This window comes from Ursus arctos, unplaced genomic scaffold, assembly GCF_023065955.2.
Source record: "Ursus arctos isolate Adak ecotype North America unplaced genomic scaffold, UrsArc2.0 scaffold_27, whole genome shotgun sequence".
Lineage (NCBI taxonomy): Eukaryota > Metazoa > Chordata > Mammalia > Carnivora > Ursidae > Ursus > Ursus arctos.
Window position 1 is genome coordinate 20,853,865 of NW_026622952.1, and position 19,352 is coordinate 20,873,216.

Consider the following 19,352-nt stretch of genomic DNA (forward strand, 5'->3'; position numbering starts at 1 on the left):
GGTTTGTAGACTGGACACACTGGTTTTGATTCCCCACCAGCACGTGTCGGCTCTTCGTCTTACGTCCCATAGCTATAGAAAACTAGATACACCTAAACTTTGCCTTTTATTCCAAGTCACTCCCACATCATCAACACGAACACACTACCCTCTGCTACGCCCTTGAAACTTACAGGTTCCCATCTTTATTATATTTTGGAAACATTATAAAGGTTAACTCATTCATCTTTTTTTTTTTTTTTTAAGTAGACTCCATGCCAAGCATGGAGCCCAATACCGGGCTCGAACTCACGACCCTGAGATCAAGACCTGAGCTAAGATCAAGAGTCAGACACTCAACCGACTGAGACACCGAGGCTCCTGACTCATTCATCTTTATAACAATCTGGTTACGTAGGAACTAAGTGCTCCATTTATATTTGAAGGAAGTTGAGATTCTGGGACGTGAACTTGCCCAAAGGCAAACAAAGCATGGCAGAGCCGGACTTACACCCACATCTGTTCAGCGTCAAAGCAGGCGCCAAATACCTTCGCTCCATAGGTCTGAAAGCCCCCTCTCCTCTCCGCGCCTCTGACTTCACATCGGGGACGTGGAGAGGCTGGAGCCCACCTTCTCATGGTCCTGCCAGCCCCAGCATGTGTTTCCTTGGACACACCTGGTAGGCTTGCCCGTTCTCTGCTGCTGGGTTTCATCTGGGTGTTTCTGATGGGAAACAGGGTCAGGAACTGAGTGCGCCTGACCAGTCGTTAACATTCTGTGGGGTTTCCTGATCCAGGGGAACCGAAACACTGAGAAAATGCCTGGCAGATGGCATCAAACTTCACAAACAACTGACAAGTTTTACAAGTTTAACAGGTTCCTTTTGGAATTGCTTCTACAACAGAGAGGTGGAGAAGCACGCGGGGCTGGCCAGAAAGGGGTCTTTCTCAAAAGTGCCGGCAGAGAAATGGCACTGTGGCGTGGCATTCATTTGCCAGGTACCAGACTCACCAAATGCCACACCAACCGGAAAGGGAGTAATAACACATTTCTGCAGGTTTCTCCGTGATGTGCTTGTGAAATCAGTATCCAGAGGTCAGGGATATAAAACCCTTCTGTTTCTCATACTCAAGTTGTTTCGGTGAAATTCCCCCCTCTCCCCATCTCTGTCTGTTGATGTGAAACGTAACTGTGAACGGGAGCAGGACAAGACAAAGAACTTCCCAGCACAGTCTACACTGCATTCTCCTCTTAGCACTGAGGAGCAGAGATCGAAAATGTGCAACTGTCCAGACAAGGGGGATTATCTTTGCTCTGAAATTAAGGAGGGAGACAGGTTTTCCTCTACTCCTTTTTTGTTACTGAGTCCAAAGGATCCATCAGGCAAAACAACGGCTTGCTACATTTATTAACTTTTACTTTGTCCTGATAAATTAAACCCTTTGGGATGGGGCAATAGTTTCTTTTAAAGGCACTATAGTTTTGATATCTTTAGGTCTAAACTTCCCCTTCAATCTAATTGAAACTTCGTAATTGAAGCCTATGGACTAGCAGTATACGGTTCCTGCCCATTACTGGGTTCAATGCATTTCCCACACGTATTCAGACATAGCATAACATGGTAAACACAACACTGGGTCCTTCACAGCAGAGTATTATCTGCTTAGCAACCACAAGAAGTGTATTCAGAGTTCCAGGAAGAAAAAGAGAGAATATGTTTCTTAATATTCTTAAGTATGCACATTCACCACAATTATGAACATGGTATTATTAAAAATGCCCTTCCAAAGAAGAAATAACATAAAAACGAGAAAGTGGGGTGTGTGGTCATTCTGTTAGGAATGAGTTGGACAGTTGGGTAGTCAGGACCAGGGTCCCCAACAAGAACGTATGGAGTCAGGACAGCTAAGAAAAAACAGCACTGACGTCCTGTTTTGCACCTTAGACAGGACCGCGCTAGCATTCCGCTCTGCTGCCGTTGCCGAGGTGACTTCTGCAAAACGTCCTACAATAAGGCCACTAACCACAAGGCATTTGTCACTATCACAGGCAGGGGCCAGTTACAGCACAAGCCCGCCGCCCGCTGTCAGAAAAACAAAAAGAGCATCTGCATGTTGACATTAACCTAATCGGTAGACAGATGATGCGACCAAAGCCCAGTTTAGCAGGACTCAGCACATTCTGACTGCTGAGGATACTGCCTTTTATTCCAAGTCACTCCCACATCACCAACACGAACACACTACTCTCTGCTACGCCCTTGAGCCTTACAGGTTCCATCTTCATTGTAGGGTATAGATGATCGATTTGTTGCTATGTAAAGAGTGTTTCTAGATCATGTAGAAGCATGAAAAATACTTGGAAATATAAAAAACAGCACCCAATCTTCTTTCCAAAATAAGTGCATATCATTTCTTGTGTCTGCATTTCTTTCTTTTTTTTTTTTTTTTAAGATTTTATTTATTTGACAGAGAGCTAGGGAGAGAGCACAAGCGGGGGGAGCAGCAGGCAGAGGGAGAGGGAGAAGCAGACTCCCGCTGAGCAGGGAGCCTGATGTGGGGCTCGATTCCAGGACCCTGGGATCGTGACCTGAGCCAAAAGCAGCCGCTTAACCAACTGAGCCACCCAGGCGCCCCTTGTGCGTGCATTTCTGAGAGCAAGTCAATGCTACGTCACAAGAGAATTCAGCTCTTTTACTTTTCACTTAGGACTAGGCTTACTTGCGGCCAGAAAAGATGGTGCATTCACAATTGTGAAAGAGATATTAGTGTCGTAAGAATATGGAACTTGACTTTCAAAGTCAGAAAAATGGAGGAACTTAACTGACGATGAACTTTCAGAAGTTGTGTTTTTCAAATTTACAAAAGTCTACGGGAAGGAAAATTTGAAAATTTAGACAAGCTCAAAGAAAATGAAAAGTAATCATAAATCACATCACTTCAAGAATAGCTAACATTTTAGTATATCTCTTTCTAGTGTCTTCCAAAACACACATACATCTTTTTAACCTAATTGGTCTCATGCTGCAATACTATTTTATAATCTGTTTATTATAAAGCATACTACACCGAATAGCCTTATAGCTAAAGTCTTTCCACATCCTCAGTTTATTTCCTTGAAGCAAATACCTAGAACATTAATTGATAAATCAAAGAGACAGCACATCTCTAAGGCTTTAAAAAGCAAACTATAACATCACCTCTACAATAAATACACTATTTACTTTCCCTCCGGTAATGACTTTTTCCCCAACTCTAGCCAAAACTGGGTAGCATTTCTCCCCCTTAACATTTCCTGTTTAAGAAAACTGGTTCCCCCATGTTTGGTTTTGGATGCGTGTGAATAAAAGAGTCACTTAATTGATCGCCTTCGAACAAGGCTTATTCGATGTTTATTTTCCTCTGTGATTGTGCATTTTCTTTGCCCGTTTTTCACTCTGCTCTTCACTATTCCTGTGGATTTGCCACGCAGATATGAAATATCAACTGCTTTTCCGCCACAAAAACTAAAAAGATTCGTCCAAATTTTGAGAAATTATTTAATTAAAAATGGTACGTTTCCATATCATTAAGTCTATCGAGCTTTTTCTCTATAATTGTCATCTTTGGTGTTTTGCTTAGAAAGCCTTTCCAGGGGCGCCTGGGTGGCACAGCAGTTAAGCGTCTGCCTTGGGCTCAGGGCGTGATCCTGGCGTTCTGGGATCGAGCCCCACATCAGGCTCCTCCGCTAGGAGCCTGCTTCTTCCTCTCCCACTCCCCCTGCTTGTGTTCCCTCTCTCGCTGGCTGTCTCTATCTCTGTCAAATAAATAAATAAAATCTTTAAAAAAAAAAGAAAAGAAAAAAGAAAGCCTTTCCACAGCCCATTTATTCACCTCCCCCTCTCCTTCCTTCCTCTTCTCTCAGGATTCCTTTCTACATGTAACTCTGCCATCCACGTAGACATTTTTCCCTTCGTTTTTTACATATTTTGTGATGCAAGGACTTATGCTTTTTCTTCCCCCGAAGCTCAGCAGTTGCCACAACACTGTTGAATTTTCGTGCCTTTCTCTACGAGCTGAAATCCCACTTTATCGTATTTATAAGTTTGTGCATAACTAGGGCCCCCTTTTTGGCCTTGACTATGTTTTATTTCTCCACCTTCCCATTCTAGTGCTAAGTTCACACTATTGAATTATTAATTACAGCTTTGTAGCACATTCAACAGCCAGAGGGTGATACCCTTTTCATTTCTGCTGTCTCCAGAGATTTCTTAGCGTATTTCATTCACTTATTTTTCCAATTGAACTTTGAAATTACCTATTCAATCCTAGCATGACTTTTTATTGGAATGGCATCGAATCTTTCTGTTAACTGGGAAAGCATCCCTAGCATTACAGTACCAGGTTTCTCCATTTAGCAGTTTGCCACGGCTGCAATGGAGTGTAGATTTTGGCACACGCACACACACACACGCACACGCACGCACACCCACACAAACACTTGCAAATAAAAAAATACCATTCTCAAACTGAAAACTATCTCAAAGACCTACAGGCATCTAGTCCGTGGCCTGGCAAATATTTTTGCTCCGCGGTAGACAGGAGCGGACAGGAACGGACAGGGCTGCAGAGAAGCAGGCCATGTACGGCCGCCCGAGCCACTGCTCCCCCAGAGCACGCCACCCACACCTTGCTGCCCCATTTTTGCACAGCAGCAGCCTGATGCTAAGGCAAGAAGGGTTTGAAGCCTTTATTTTTTTTAAAAAGGGCTTTCTTTGTTTATTTGAGAGAGAGAATGAGCCAGAGGGAGAGGCAGACTCCCCACTGAGCAGGGAGCCCGATGCGGGGCTCGATCCCAGGACCCTGGGATCATGACCTGAGCCAAAGGCAGACATTTAACTAACTGAGCCACGCAGGCACCCAAGCTCAAAGCCTTTTGAAGATAAAACTTAAGCAACTTCATTTTGTTTTGTTTTGAAGTGGCATGATACCTTCCGATATGTACGAGAGGGATGGCAAATAGGTTCTTGCTTTAGATAGGCAATCACCATACAGAATGAAATGGAACAAATTGGAAGTGATATGCCATCAGGGAAGCATTATGCACAAAAGCCAAAAGGTGGAAACAACCCAAGAGACCATCGACAGATGACCAGATAAGCAAAATGTGGTACACACATGCAAAGAAATATTATTCAGCTTTAAAAAGGAAGAAAATTCTGACATGCTACAACACGGATGAACCTTGAGGACATTATGCTAAGAGAAGTCAGGCATGAAAAGACAAAGAGTGTAAAATTCCACTGATATAAGTTGCATAGAGTAGTCAAATTCACAGATTTTTTTTAAAGTGTTGTATGCTGTGGGGCGCCTGGGTGGCTCAGTCGGTCAAGTGTCGTCTGACTCTTGATTTCCACTCAGGTCATGATCTCCGGGTGGTGGGATCGAGCCCCGCATCGGGCTCCACACTCAGTGGGGAGTCTCTCTCTCTCTTTCCCTCTGCTCCTCCGCCCTCGAAAAAAAATAGATATATCTTTTTAAAAATAAAGCGATGTATGCTGTAACTTCCTTATGTGATATTGTGTGGAAATTTTATAAAACTTCTTTCATCAATGTAGTACATATTTACATATTCAAACGATTGAGTACCTACTAGCTAGGAATATTCTAGGTGCCAAAATACAGCCACAAACAAGACCAGCAAGGTCCCTAGTGTTTGGAATGTTACAATGCAGTGGGAGAAACAGACTATAAGTAAGTCAATACATAATTAATTTTTTAAAAAATTTTTTTAAGATTTTTTATTTATTTATTTGACAGAGAGAGACAGCCAGCGAGAGAGGGAACACAGGCAGGGGGAGTGGGAGAGGAAGAAGCAGGCTCATAGCGGAAGAGCCTGATGTGGGGCTCGATCCCGGAACGCCGGGATCACGCCCTGAGCCGAAGGCAGACGCCTAATGACTGCGCTACCCAGGCGCCCCCCAAAAAATTTTGGTAGTGTTAAGTTCCATAAAGAAAATAAATTAGGGTGATGTGATACTGAGCCGACTGGGTGCTATTTTAAATTAGATATCAAAAGTTATTTTGTTTTACAGTAAGAGGCACAAAGGCTAGCAAAAGAGCAGTCGGGGTGTTTGCCAACAAGGAAAGCGAATGTTATATTGAAGGGACTTTGTTCAATTCTAGCTGTTTTAATGCTGTTTTAAAATAGAGAATGACAAAAACAAAATAAAGAATGATTATAGTTTAATTTTTTAAATTTATTTTTTATTCTATAACCTACTGAATTTGCCGTTGAAAAACTAGCGACAGTGTTTAAGGCCTTTGTCTGTGGAGAGTGAAAGGTAAGGACCTTGCAGAGGGGCTCTGGGGACACCTCGTAAGAGCGCACGGCCGGGGGCGGCTGTGGGCCCCCCGAAGTTTGTCACGTGACTTCCAAGATCAAGTCCCTGCAGAAGATTGGCACTGCGAGCTAGGTGTCATCTGTGACCCAGCCGGTGAGGGATAACAAGGGACCTAGCCTTCGTCCCTTTAGAATTAGTGGCTGGGAGCTCACTATTCATCTGGAATCCTAGGGCATTGTACATAGATTCGTGTCTTACCATAGGACCGGTCTTCAGAAAACAAAGCTGTTCTAGGGCCTGGGGATCGGCTTACACTGACAGCTACGAATCTGAGCGGTAGTTCATTCCTGCCGCACCGTGATTCGTGCTTTCTCACCCCGCCTTACGATGAACTTGGAAGCCCACGGAACAAAGAGATCGGCTGATGCAGGTCTGCAATCAGAGGCTACCCTTACTGCCATCTCTTCTTTCTCTTACTCCCATAAAAGTTACCCCCACGGGGCTACCCTCCTTTGTCAGAAATCTCTGGAGCTAGCCTCCATGTCCTTGTTTTCTGCGCTGAGGAAAAGTAAGCGCTCATACAACAAATAAGTTGTATCGTTTACTGAAATGTGGTAACGACCTGTTTTGGCCAGAGGTCATCTGTGACATGGCTGCTATCTGGGAGAATGCAGGGCAGAAGGAGCTGCGACTGGGTCGTTGAGTGGTACGTGGCCAGGCCCCAAGATGGACAAACATGACCCCCGCCCTCAAGAGTTTACGGCCTCGCTAGCCAACCAGGTGGCTCGTGTCATGAGGACCTGCGGCAGGTGCTGTGGCAGGAGAGTGTGTGGCCGGACCCAACAGGAAAAGCTAACTCAATCCAGGAGACTGAGAAGCCCTCCCAGAGAAAATAGTATTTAAAGCAAAGATCTGAAGGGTGCCTTGGGGTCTGGAAAGGGCAGGCAGGACTCCAAGAAAGGAAACAGCATATGCCAAGATCTTTGGGGAGAACAAAACAGAGCACAACACTTGGGAAAAAAATGAGAAAAAAAAATTCAGGTTTTGGGGGTAAAGGTGTGAAAAAGAGCTAGGGGGGAAGGGGAGGTGGGCAGGAGTGGGTAGCTGGGGCTGGGCTGTGGACAGCCTTAAAAGAGGTTAATGTAGGAGTGCCTGGGTGACTCAGTCGGTTAAGCATCTGACGAAATAGGGCAGCGTCGTGAGATCGAGTCCCAAGTCAGGATCCACACTGGGTGTGGGGCCTGCTTAAGATTCTCTCTCTCTCCCTCTGCCCTGCGCCCGCACGTTCTCTCTCTCTCTCTCTCTCTCACTCTCTCTCAAAAATAATAATAATAATAATCTTTTTTTAAAGGTGGGTGCTAATATAGGCACAAGATTCAGTTTCAGTTTTATAATGTCAGTTCTGAGGGCCTGTGGGCTAAGAGAAGGGGAGAGAGGAAGTGTGGGTGTAGGAAACCAGTTAGAGGCCAGTTTAAGGGGAAGACGGCAGAATGTCAGGGGCTGAGGAAGAGGCAAAGGCAAGGAGAAGCGCAAGGGCAGGAGACAGGTTTAGGAGGCAGAACAGAGCGATTCCCGCCCTCCTCCCAGGTCACACTGCCTGGGCTTCATTCATTCCACGCAGGAATCTACCTGGGAAGAGGATGCAGATCCCATGGAGTCTTGGGAAGTCTCTCGATGTTCTAAACAACAGTAAGAGATAAGCTGTGAAATGCATTCAAAAGCAAAAATGTCCTCTCAGAGCTGAAGGGGATTTCAGTTGTTTTTGGCTACACTGGCTTTGTGTCCCGCACTTCCCTAAACCTAAGAATCCCCCGGGGGCTTGTAAACCCACAAATTCCATCACACTGCCCTGGGGAATCCCATTCGGTGGGAATCTGTGTTTTCCCTTAGTGATGGCCCCAGGTCATCCTGAGCGCGGACGCGTTAGGGGGCTGCTGGACCCGGGGAGACTTGCTGGTAGTCTTCTGCATGTGATCCACTCATACAAAATTCTAGAAAATGTAAACCAATCTATACTGACAGAAAGCAGATCAGTGGGTGCCTGGGGATAAGGGTGGCAGGGGAGATGAGAGGGCGGATTACCCAGGGCAGAAAGAAAGTTCTGTGGGTCATGGATGTATCTACCACACTGATTACGGTGATCGTTCCGCGGGCGTTATATATATATCAGAACTTAGAAAATTTAATGTGTGCACTGTATGGTACGTCATTTCTACCTCATTAAAAATACATAGGTCAGTAACTTCCAATACTCAGTCTCGGAGTGTCTTAGATCAAATTTCGGACCACATTCACCAACAATGTATTAGCAAGCAGGTGCAAAAACAGTCTTTCGATCTGTTCCATAAATCTGACGAAGTCTCAGTTCTCTCTGTCCATCGAGGCGCTCCACGAGCATCCGTCAGGGAAGTTCACTGGAGGCAATATCCCAGCAGCAGGATCGGCTAACCGTCTGGCTGGGGTCCAGAGAGGTGACTTCTCTGAGGCAGCCTCTAAACACGGGGTAATGTATAAATCAAGGCTGGGGCAGTATTCTCGCAGGTATTGGGTGTCGAGATTCTAACACGTTGTTCCTGGAGGGCCAAGAATGCTTCGCTGGTATTTCTAGCCAACCCACAAATCCAAGACAGGAATGACTTTGCCAGTGAAAGAGCATTAGTAACAGGTATTGGGCACATGATCGAAGTTTCTGGTACTGATTGGAGACGAACATGGCTGAAGCCTGTAGATACTGCTTCCGGAGCGTGACGTTTTGATGCAAGGCCCTGAAATGTCATCTAATCGGCCAGACAGTAACTCAGAAGGTGGAAGCAAAGTGTGCATCAAAGGATGAATGGATAAACCACGGAACGACATTCTGAGACATGCGACTACATGGTTGAACCTTGAGGACATTATCTAAGTGAAATAAGCCTCACAAATACTGTATGAAGTATCTCGAGGACTCAAGTTCACAGAGACAGAAAGTGGGATGGTGATTGCCAGGGGCTGGAAGCATGAGGAGTGGTGGCGGAATGGGGAGTTGTTGGTCAATGGGTAGAGTTTCAGTTTGGGAAGATACAAAAGTTCGAGACACGGATGGTGGTGACGGTAGCACAACAGTATGAATGTGCTTCACGACAATGGGCTGTATACTTAAAAATGGTTAAGAAGTAAATTCCACGCCATGTGTATTTTACCACAGTTAAGAACAAAAAAAAAAAGTTTTTAAAGACAAAGGTTATTATCCACTCTAGAATGTTTAAAATTATTTCAAATCAACACTTTGATTTTTAGAAAGTTTTTATTTTAACCAATTATAAAGGTAATATACCTCCATTGTAAGAAATATGGAGAAGTGAGAAAAACATCATTAATGATTTTTAGAAAAATGTAGGGGCGCCTGGGTGGCTCAGTCATTAAGTGTCTGCCTTCGGCCCAGGGCGTGATCCGAGGGTCCTGGGATCCAGTCCCATATCGGACTTCCTGCCCCGCTAGAAGCCTGCTTCTTCCTCTCCCACTCCTCCTGCCTGTGTTCCCGCTCTCGCTGGCTGTCTCTCTCCGTCAAATAAACAAATAAAATCTTTCCTTAAAAAATGTAAAATCATGACTTCCACACAAATATAAACTGAACACCTGTCAAAGATTTTATTTAACTCATTAATAAGTATGATGTTACAACCAGTTCAAAGAAGAATGCAGAGCACACATTTACAGATAAATGGCTAAAAAATTTACAAATCAGTGTCAAATTGGTCAGTATCTGTTGGGCACTAATCATTTAGGTTCTACTGACTCAAGCTCATTTTAATTTGTTTGCTTGTTCGTTTGCTTATTAAGGGAGGGGGGATGCAACCGGTAGTGGCAGAGGGAGAGGGAGAGAGAGTGCCAAGCAGACACCTGGCTGAGCAGAGCCCCAGGCTGGGCTGGGTCCCACACCGGGAGAGCACCACCCCAACGGGAATCAAGAGTCAGAGGCCCAACCCACGGAACCACCCCGCAAACCACCCAGGCGCCCGTCATCTGCATTTCTATGAACAGACGTCACTGGCGGTATTCTAGGCTTTCTACCATTTACAGAGGGATGCAGTAGCTCAAACACAATAAACGGACCCTGGACCCTATATGGTTGATACAACTGAAAAGTGTGCCACACAGGACACCCAGTAACACTCTCCCCTTTTTTGGCCTCTTCAAAATTTTCCATGGGTCCAATAATAATAATTATAATAATACGGGGCGCCTGGGTGGCACAGCGGTTAAGCGTCTGCCTTCGGCTCAGGGCGTGATCCCGGCGTTATGGGATCGAGCCCCACATCAGGCTCTTCCGCTATGAGCCTGCTTCTTCCTCTCCCACTCCTCCTGCTTGCGTTCCCTCTCTCGCTGGCTGTCTCTATCTCTGTCAAATAAATAAAATCTTTAAAAAAAAAAAAAATAATAAAATCCTCTGGAACTCCTCATCCCAGAAAAGCACTCCTTTTGATTCTTTTGAGTGGAACGGAAACTGGAGTAGGGAGCTTTTACTAAGCACGCTAAACACGGCTTGCTAAGAGCCTAAGCGCCGCATCCGGGACAGGGACCCTCGCGGCCCACCCGCCCCGCGCCTCCCCTGCCGCGCAGGGAGGAGCGCTGGCACCGCCCCTCGGCCGCGAGTGGCTCAAAGTCAACAGCGCAAACTTCGAGCTGACATCGGACCCGCAGCGAGTGGAGCCGGCAGAGGCTGCCTGCGCCGGGCCGACGGGCGGGGACGCGGGAGACTCCGGCAGACCCAGATCCGCCGCGAAGCCGGGCAGCGGTGCGGCCCCCGAGCCGGGTGCGGCCGTCCGGGCGGTGCCGCCTCTCCCCTCCCCCCGCCCAGGGCCGGCCCGGCCGCGGAGCCGCGCGAGGAGCAGGGGCGGGGCGACCTTTGCTCGGTCCCGGAGAGTCCGGCGGGGTGTGGACGCCGCCCGGAGCCCGCCGCGCGCGAGCCTCCCCGCCGCCCTCTGCTCGCACACCCCCCGCCCCTCCCACTCCACGGGCTGGGCCGCGCCGGCCCCTCCGGGCGCTCGCACCTCGGCCCGCGGTTTCGGTCAGACCCGCCCGCGAGCTGGTTTCGATTGAGGACGGCGGCCGGGCGGGAGGCCGGAGGGGCGGGGACGCGCGGAGGGACGCCGAGGCGAGCGGCGGAGGGAGGACGGTCCCGCGGCGACTTCGGCGCGGGCGGCGGGTGCGCGGGGTGACGCGAGCGCGGCGCGGACCCCGGGATGCGGACGCCGGTGGTGATGACGCTGGGCATGGTGCTCGCGCCCTGCGGGCTGCTGCTCAACCTGACGGCCACGCTGGCGCCCGGCTGGCGGCTGGTGAAGGGCTTCCTCAACCAGCCGGTGGACGTGGAGCTGTACCAGGGCCTGTGGGACATGTGCCGCGAGCAGAGCAGCCGCGAGCGCCAGTGCGGCCAGCAGGACGTGTGGGGCTACTTCGAGGCCGAGCCCGTGCGCGTGGCGCGGGGACTCATGGTCACGTCGCTGGCCGTCACGGCGCTGGGGCTGCTGCTGGCGTCGCTCGGCGTGCGCTGCTGGCAGGAGGAGCCGCGCTTCGCGCTGGCCGGCCTGTCGGGCGCGGTGCTCTTCGCGGCCGGCCTCCTCAGCCTCATCCCGGTCTCCTGGTACAACCACTTTCTGGCGGACCGCAGCGTCCTGCCCGCCGACGCCAGCCCGGTCACGGTGCACGTCAGCTACAGCCTGGTGCTGGGCTACCTGGGCAGCTGCCTGCTGCTGCTGGGCGGCTTCTCGCTGGCGCTCAGCTTCGCGCCCTGGTGCGAGGAGCGCTGCCGCCGCCGCCGCAAGGAGCCCCCCCGCAGCCCGCGCCGCAGCAGCGTCAGCACGGTGCACGTGGACTGGCCCGAGCCCGCGCTGCCGCCCGCCATCAAGTACTACAGCGACGGCCGGCACCGGCCGCGGCCCCACGACGTCGCCAACGCCGGCAAGCCCAAGGCCGGCTTCCCCCTGCCGCGGCCGCAGCCCCGCGCCTACACCAACCAGATGGACGTGCTGCGCGGGGAGGAGGCCCACTCCGCCCGCGACTCCGCGGGCAGCGCCGGGTCCTGCCACGCCTCGCTGCCCTGCGACTCCGACCTGTAGCCGGCAAACCCCCCGCCCCCTGGCCGCCGTGGGCCGTGGGCCGGTGCTGCGCGGACGAAGGCCTCGCCCCACCACGCCCAGCCTTGAACTTGCCTGTTACTGTGCGGCTGCAAACCCCTGCCTCGGAGTCTGAACCACGGACGCGTTCCTGTGACTGGTTTGGAGGGTGCTCTTCCTTTCTGGTGGCTAAACTAGACTCCTTGGACGGTTAGATCTGGTCGGGTTGGTTTTCTTTCTGTAGAATTTAGTTTTCCTCCCCAGAGGGATGAGGCTCCTCTTACAGACTGACGAGGCTTTTCATACTTGAAGCTGAAGATCTAGAAAGGGCGCCTTTGCATCGTGTTGACACGGGACTACGACAACAAGGCGAAATCAGCAAATAGAGGCTCAGAAACCATTTTAACACCTCGAAACAGTATCCGGATATGCCAGTGACGTTTATATCAATATAATGTTTTTCCGTTGTATAATTTATTCTCCTGCAGACTCTCAAGGGACCAATAAACTGGCTATGTTTGATTGAAGCTCTTAAAATAAAGATAGAGCCATGCAAACACCAGCTTTTGTGGCTTTTATGGAATAACTTGATTAACTCGTATTTACATTTCTTCAAGTATATATAGGATTTATCTTTGTTACTTATTTTTGGTGTGAACATTGAGGTCACTGCAGTTTCTCTCCTAGAAGCCAGGTGGAATTACCAGACTAACTCTACTACTGTATTCCTTGCGTACCTCACACTGGACGTTGAGGACCATAAATTAAATATTTGTTACAGAATGGAACCTGTTAATCACATTACGTTAAAGAACAAGGGCATATATCTCTTATTTATAAATAAAAGCTGAACAGGAGAGTTTCAGTATACACACAAGCTTTTTTTGTCTCCAGTACAAACTTTGGGAGTTTACTCATTCATTACTAACAATTTCCTGGCTGCTTGGGCACTGTTTCTGAAATCTAGCTCTCAGATCTTTGCCCCTCTTAGCTTAAGATTACTAAAAGGAGCCAATGGGCCCCACTTAAATCCCTGATTGCTTTATTTTCAAGTTCGTGCTATTTTCTGGGCAAAGCCAAGTCTATTGTTGAAAAAACTAGAAGCACCAGTTTCCAACATGAAGTGAGACTAGAAATCTTTTCCTCTTGTAAACTGTGGTGCCTAAAATCACAGGTAGGCGGCTGTGTTCCAGGAAGGGGACTAAATCTCAGGCAGGGCCCGCTCTAATTTCAAGGGGTTGATTTAAGGGAGCCTTTCACGGAGTTGAATTTCATCTTTAAAAACCTGCCATTGGCAGCCATCAGCGGTAGGAACGTTCAGTAAGCACTGATAACAGAGAGCTAGAGCAGAACTAACTAAACAGCACACGCCACTCATTACAGCAGAAGGGACAGTACAGATATATTTTATACCCTTCTGCAAACAGACCTGCAAATGCAGGCATATCACCCGGTGATCTCTTTCAAATGCAAATTCTCATTGAGTGGGTCTGGAGTGAGGCCCAAAAGTGATTTCCTGATCAGCCCCCAGGAGTGAGCCAGAGCTGACGGTTGGTGGCCCCCATTTGGGGCTGCAAGGCTTTCCTTGGGACCCTGCCTCATTCAAAGTGCAATCCCAACTGGAGGCAGAGAATGAGACCTTGGAGAGCTTGCGGCCTCCACGAGCTAGGGCACTTGCTCCAGGGAAGAGAGCCAGATGGAGAAAAGGCGACACTGCTTTCTCAGTTAACACCTCCAAAGGCAGGGATGAAGGGTCTGGGAAGTCGGGACCTAGCCGGTAACAAAGATACTGAGTTCCTAGCAAGTACTGAATTTAATGAATCTTGCCTGCTTAATCATTCCAAATATTTCTCAGGGAGGCCTGGGTAAAAACAACACTAGTGTTTTGTATGTTTTTATTTTCCTCCCTGCCCAATTATTCTCCTGTGGCTTATATTCAAAACACTCCCCCTCTGGTGATTAAGGATTTGTTGTCAAGTGAGAGCTCCGTTTTTGTCCAAGCAACAGAAATGAAACCAAAACTCCCTTAAAAAATGCAAACTGGTTTTTGCTATAAAAATAGTCAAGACAGCATAGAGAGGCACTCCTGCGTCAGGCTGGGTTCTGTTTTGGGCACACGGGTCATTCTGTGCCACAGCAGCACAGAGAGACAATGGCTTAGACACTGAGGACACTGGCCCAGGTAGGAGGCTGTTGTGGGCGTCAACTTCTCCTAAACCGAATACCAACTAGCCAGGCAACCTCCCCACAGGGAAGACACGGATGGGGAACAGCCCTGCCACCTTGCCTCAAACCCTCCCTCGCCCCCTTGCACCATCACAACCTGTTCTTAATGATCCCAATCACAAAGTATGTGTCCCCAATTCATGGGCGAAGCCTTCTCAAGATCACTCAGATTGTGCCTACAGGGACCGAGGAACGTGTGAAAGTAGAGCAGACACCGCGTTCACAGGGTTCCTGCTCTGCCTGCTTGCCAGTCTGGCTCTGATCTAGAACCGTGCCCTCACTAAGGAGGGCTGAAGTTCTTAGCACACAGGCTGCTGAGCCTTTGCGGCGGCTGTAAAGGTGCTGCCAGTGATGCTTCTCGACCACTCTCCTCTTCATTGCATAGGTCATCCAACCAGTAGGTGTGGGGACACCTGTCGTTCTGTCAGCACATTTGTGGACACCTTGGAAAACGAGCATTCCAGGCTCTGCCTTTGGGGGAACTTAACATGCTCAAGCATAGCGTGAGAGCTGTGTACAAGGAAAATGACGAGTAACAGACCAGGGACAAGAGCTGGAGGGAAAACGGGTAGTATTTTGAGAAAGGTGGTCAGGAGGGAGGTGATGCTTGAACAGAGAATGGCGAGAAGGGAGAGGAGTGCATTCCAGGCCCAGAGCACAGTGATGGTGCAGCAGGCCTGGGGGCAGCATGTTTTCTTCTGCTTGGCTCTAGAACTGGCTGCTAAGGACAGGAGGAAGCTGGCGGTGTCTCTGAGTGAGGCGGGGGCAATCTTGTCCTCTCCGCTTTGTCAAGCTAAGAGCTTCTTGAGGAGGGAATGCAGTCTGGCACAAACGCAGTCTTTCATAGAATGTTTTCGGAATCAAATATAAATGAGTCGATCTGTGACTACCTCGTAAGGAACCTCACACTCTGTCAACGTACAGACAGCCCACGGTGCCGTAGCAGAGAAGGAAATTCGAATCTCCAGGCCTTGTCACATCCCCAGATGCGGATCTTGCCCCCATACCCACCTCATAGCTTCAGTCCCACCTTCTTAAAGTGAAGGCCTGTCGATCACGTCTTTAAAAGCCTCAAGAACTTCCTTACATGTCATCCACTCTCTGCTTGAATTTCATTCATGGCTTGGCCAAGGCCTCCGTGATCACCCCCCCCACACACACACACACCCTAAATGGTTACTTTCCCTCCTCAGCTTCGAAGGGTCATATTGGAACGTATCACTCACATGTTCAAGTGTGTCATTTTCTTGATGTACTTTCCTGTTTTACCTCTAAATTGAAGGTAAGGGTACGATGGTTTCTATGTATGTTTGTAGTTCCAGAATGGGTATTAACACTTGTTCAGGGCCCGTTAGAAATTTAATAAGTTAATGTTACTTCTAAAATCTGTTTCTGTACCCTAAGTGCCTCCTTGCCTTATACACGACTTGCCTTGTACAGAGTCCTCTGTGGCCTGAGGCCACGGGCCTACAGCGGTGGAGGCGCATGGACATGGGTGGGGGGGGAGGAACGGGCTGCAGGAGCAACTTTGTGAATTGGGTTATGATCGGCTTGCCAAGACCAGTCCAAAGCAACTGGTGCCTCCTCTGGTCTCAGCACATCATGGATGAGATTTTTTCCATGTACGGGGAACAAAATAAGAGACAGCGTCACAACGTCAAATAAAAATTTGTGGGAGGGGCCAAGGAGGGGAAAAACAAACTTGTATGCAATTCTCATCCAGTCTTCCCAGTGCCCTCCACACACATTCCTCTCTTCCCTCACTGCACGCGGTTAAATGACCCCCTCCAGCAACTCTCCATTACACAGGACTGAACACAGGAAAACAAGGACCTTTGTCCGAATCAAGGAAAATACGGACAAGGCTTTTGGGGTGGAGGACCAGGCGGGGAGCCCGAGATGGCAGGTGCACTCACGGGCACTAGTCACGTGGCAAACGCCCCGCCCCTGCTCTTCCCAGCCACCACGGTTGCCTCCCCAAGAGCTGCCACTCATCACAGGGCTGAGGGCCACTGCATTCTAGTTTGGGGGACATAGGCTTCCTAACAGCGTAAGCCCTGCCTTTGAAGGATTTCCGTTTTCTCCTCTGTACAAGTAGGAAGACTGGGTTAGATGTGATCACAGAGCCTTTCTAAATTTAATATCTTGAGAGTGAAGCTTAAGAATTAGGTGAGGCCGAGAGGAGAGAAGCGTATGTGGGGAGTGAAGGCTGGGGTTGCCGACTGACCTGTAAATTTAGTAACTGGTCTGATGGTAATAAGCTCCAAGTTCTAGTTCCTGGTTTCTCTGAATTTCACAAGCCTTCCAATAGTTAAAATAGTAGGAACGTGGTGCACTCCTCCCATCATCAAGGATCTCTCCCCTATTTGTTTCCTAAAAAGAGTATCGAGTGTTTAACCAAATTGCTAGCTAGAGACCTAAAAGGTCAAGTTTTGCATTGGGCTCTTTGAACCTTAAGCATGAACCAATGAACTTTTCTTACGTTCCTTGTCCCTAGAAGAAAACCCAAACCAACCACCTGGTTACAGATGTTGAGTTCCTATAAGAAAATTCAAATTTTACATCTGCTACGGAGTTCACTGCCTCATCTATATAGGTGGAGAGAAATTAAGAAATTAACAATATAGAGATCATCACAAAAGAAGGCTCTTCACAGTTAACATGCCTTCACTCCAAACAGATAAGATTATGAAACTGACCTATGAAAGCCAATTTGGGGGGCAGGGATGGTTAAGGATTGTTAATCTTCGAGTGGGTACTTAACACTTATACCTGTCTTTCCGGTGAAGACGATGTTCAGACGTGTCTTGTAAATTCTTGAATTGGGGAAGCAGAGCAAGGTGCATTAAACTAGCTTCAAGCGGGATAATACTTAGGCACGGATAATACTTAGGCACGCATTCATCGGAGACCGAAGGTAGGAAAAGGTGTAACTAAGCTGGGGCAGGGCGTAGAGGGAAGGGGGGCCTACGTGACACACAGATTTGACTGCAGTCAGCCACCCTTTCCTCCCGGGAGAGAAACGGTGGATGTGTCAGGGGTCTCACCAGAAGGTGGACCTTGCAGAGTGGAAGGTGGGGCCACGAGTCCCGTTCCAGCGCACAGCCTTGGGAAGTCGGAAACAGTCGGAGCTGGCCAGAACACAAGCCTTGGATGTCTAGTGGCCGCTTAGGGTCTGAAGGAGGTGAAGGCAACAGCTGAAGTGTTAACCAAAGTGGTAAAGCTGTCTTTTTTACTCACTCTGCCACAGACAGGCAGAGCCTTGCCAAGGGCCAGCAGGGGGATGCTCTTGGGAGAGGTGGCAAGAGAAAGCAAAGAGTCACTCCGTGGCGGACAGGGTCTCGGGCGCTTTGGTGCTGAACCGGTTCCTCTCGAATACAGCTAAGTGCCTGAGGAAACCGAATGCTGCTCCCTGTATCTCTCAGCCCCAGGAAGGGCGGAGCCCCCAGCATTGTTTTTCCAGCCAAGTTGATCTGTACTTGGGAATTTTTATACTTGACTGCAAAGCACAGTCGATTTTATGTACCGTACCCCCAGTAATAAGTCTAGAACTTCTCTTTACGCCTGGTAGCCTATACAAATGCGTTCTGCAAGAAACTAAATATGAATAGTCTAGAAAAAAATCCAAGCAAGAAAAGACTTCCAATTCATGACTATAATTTGGACTTAGGTTCTCAGCCTCTGGTACTATGCACTGAGCAGTGTACAGGCATTTGTGTATTTTCATGCGATGATCCATTGGCCTGATGTAGGGTTCTGTTAATCCTCTTGTTATCATTGGGGAAACAGTTCCATGATTAAGTGATTTGCCCAACGTTGCTACTGAATTTTAGCCAACACTCCTATGACCCGTCTCCCATCAGAGATTCAGTGCCCTTAATTCCTCACATAGGAGTGTGAAGGAAGAGGTCATCTGGAGGGTTAAAGGCAGTCTGGGATGTAAGCAGCACCCGCGAGTTCCCCCAGCAGGCAAGAGCTCATTAAGATGAACTCTGGCCCACACCTGGAACACCATGCCGAGGCCCCCAGTGTCTACCCACTTGAAGTCTTAGACAAATCACTCGTCTGAGTTTCTACATCTGTAAAGTAGATTCACCTGTACAGTTGATGTTTGGGCATTCAGGGGTTGGGGCGCCCACCGACTGCAGTAGAAAATCCACATATAACTTGACTCCCCCAAAACTTAACAGCCTACTGTAGACCAGAAGCCTTACCCATAACAGTCGATTAACGCATATTTTGTATCTTACATGTATTCTATGCTGTATTCTTTTTTTTTTTTTAAGATTTTTTATTTATTTATTTGACAGAGAGAGAGAGAGACAGCGAGCGAGAGAGGGAACACAAGCAGGGGGAGTGGGAGAGGAAGAAACAGGCTCCCAGTGGAGCAGGAAGCCTGATGCGGGGCTTGATCCCAGAACCCCGGGATCACGCCCTGAGCTGAAGGCAGACCCTTAACAACTGAGCCACCCAGGCGCCCCCCTCTATGCTGTATTCTGACAATAAAGTAAGCTAGAGAAAAGAAAATATTACTAAGAAAATCATGAGAAGATACAGTCACACTGTTGCACGTGCTGACTGAAACAACCTGAATGTGAGTGGGCCCACACAGTTCAAACCTGTGCTGTTCAAGGGTCAGGTGGACTTAGTTTTAGAATCAAATGACAGCATAAGAAGAGCACTGTTTTTACAAATTTTCAGCAAAAGTGAGTACTAACTTTGCAGTAAC

General features: G+C 48.5%; 1 protein-coding gene across 1 annotated transcript; it reads left to right on the top strand.

The window, feature by feature from the left end:
• The first annotated feature begins 11,123 nt into the window (after positions 1–11,123).
• CLDN23 (claudin 23) lies at positions 11,124–13,212 on the top strand. The gene has a single exon (XM_026508484.4). It carries the CDS (start codon positions 11,525–11,527, stop codon positions 12,398–12,400), a length of 876 nt encoding a protein of 291 aa, XP_026364269.2. The 5' UTR covers positions 11,124–11,524; the 3' UTR covers positions 12,401–13,212.
• The last annotated feature ends 6,140 nt before the right edge of the window (positions 13,213–19,352 follow it).

Coding starts and splice junctions, on each gene's coding strand:
- CLDN23 (XM_026508484.4), top strand. CDS start 11,525: ATGCGGACGCCGGTGGTGATGACGCTGGGCATGGTGCTCGCGCCCTGC.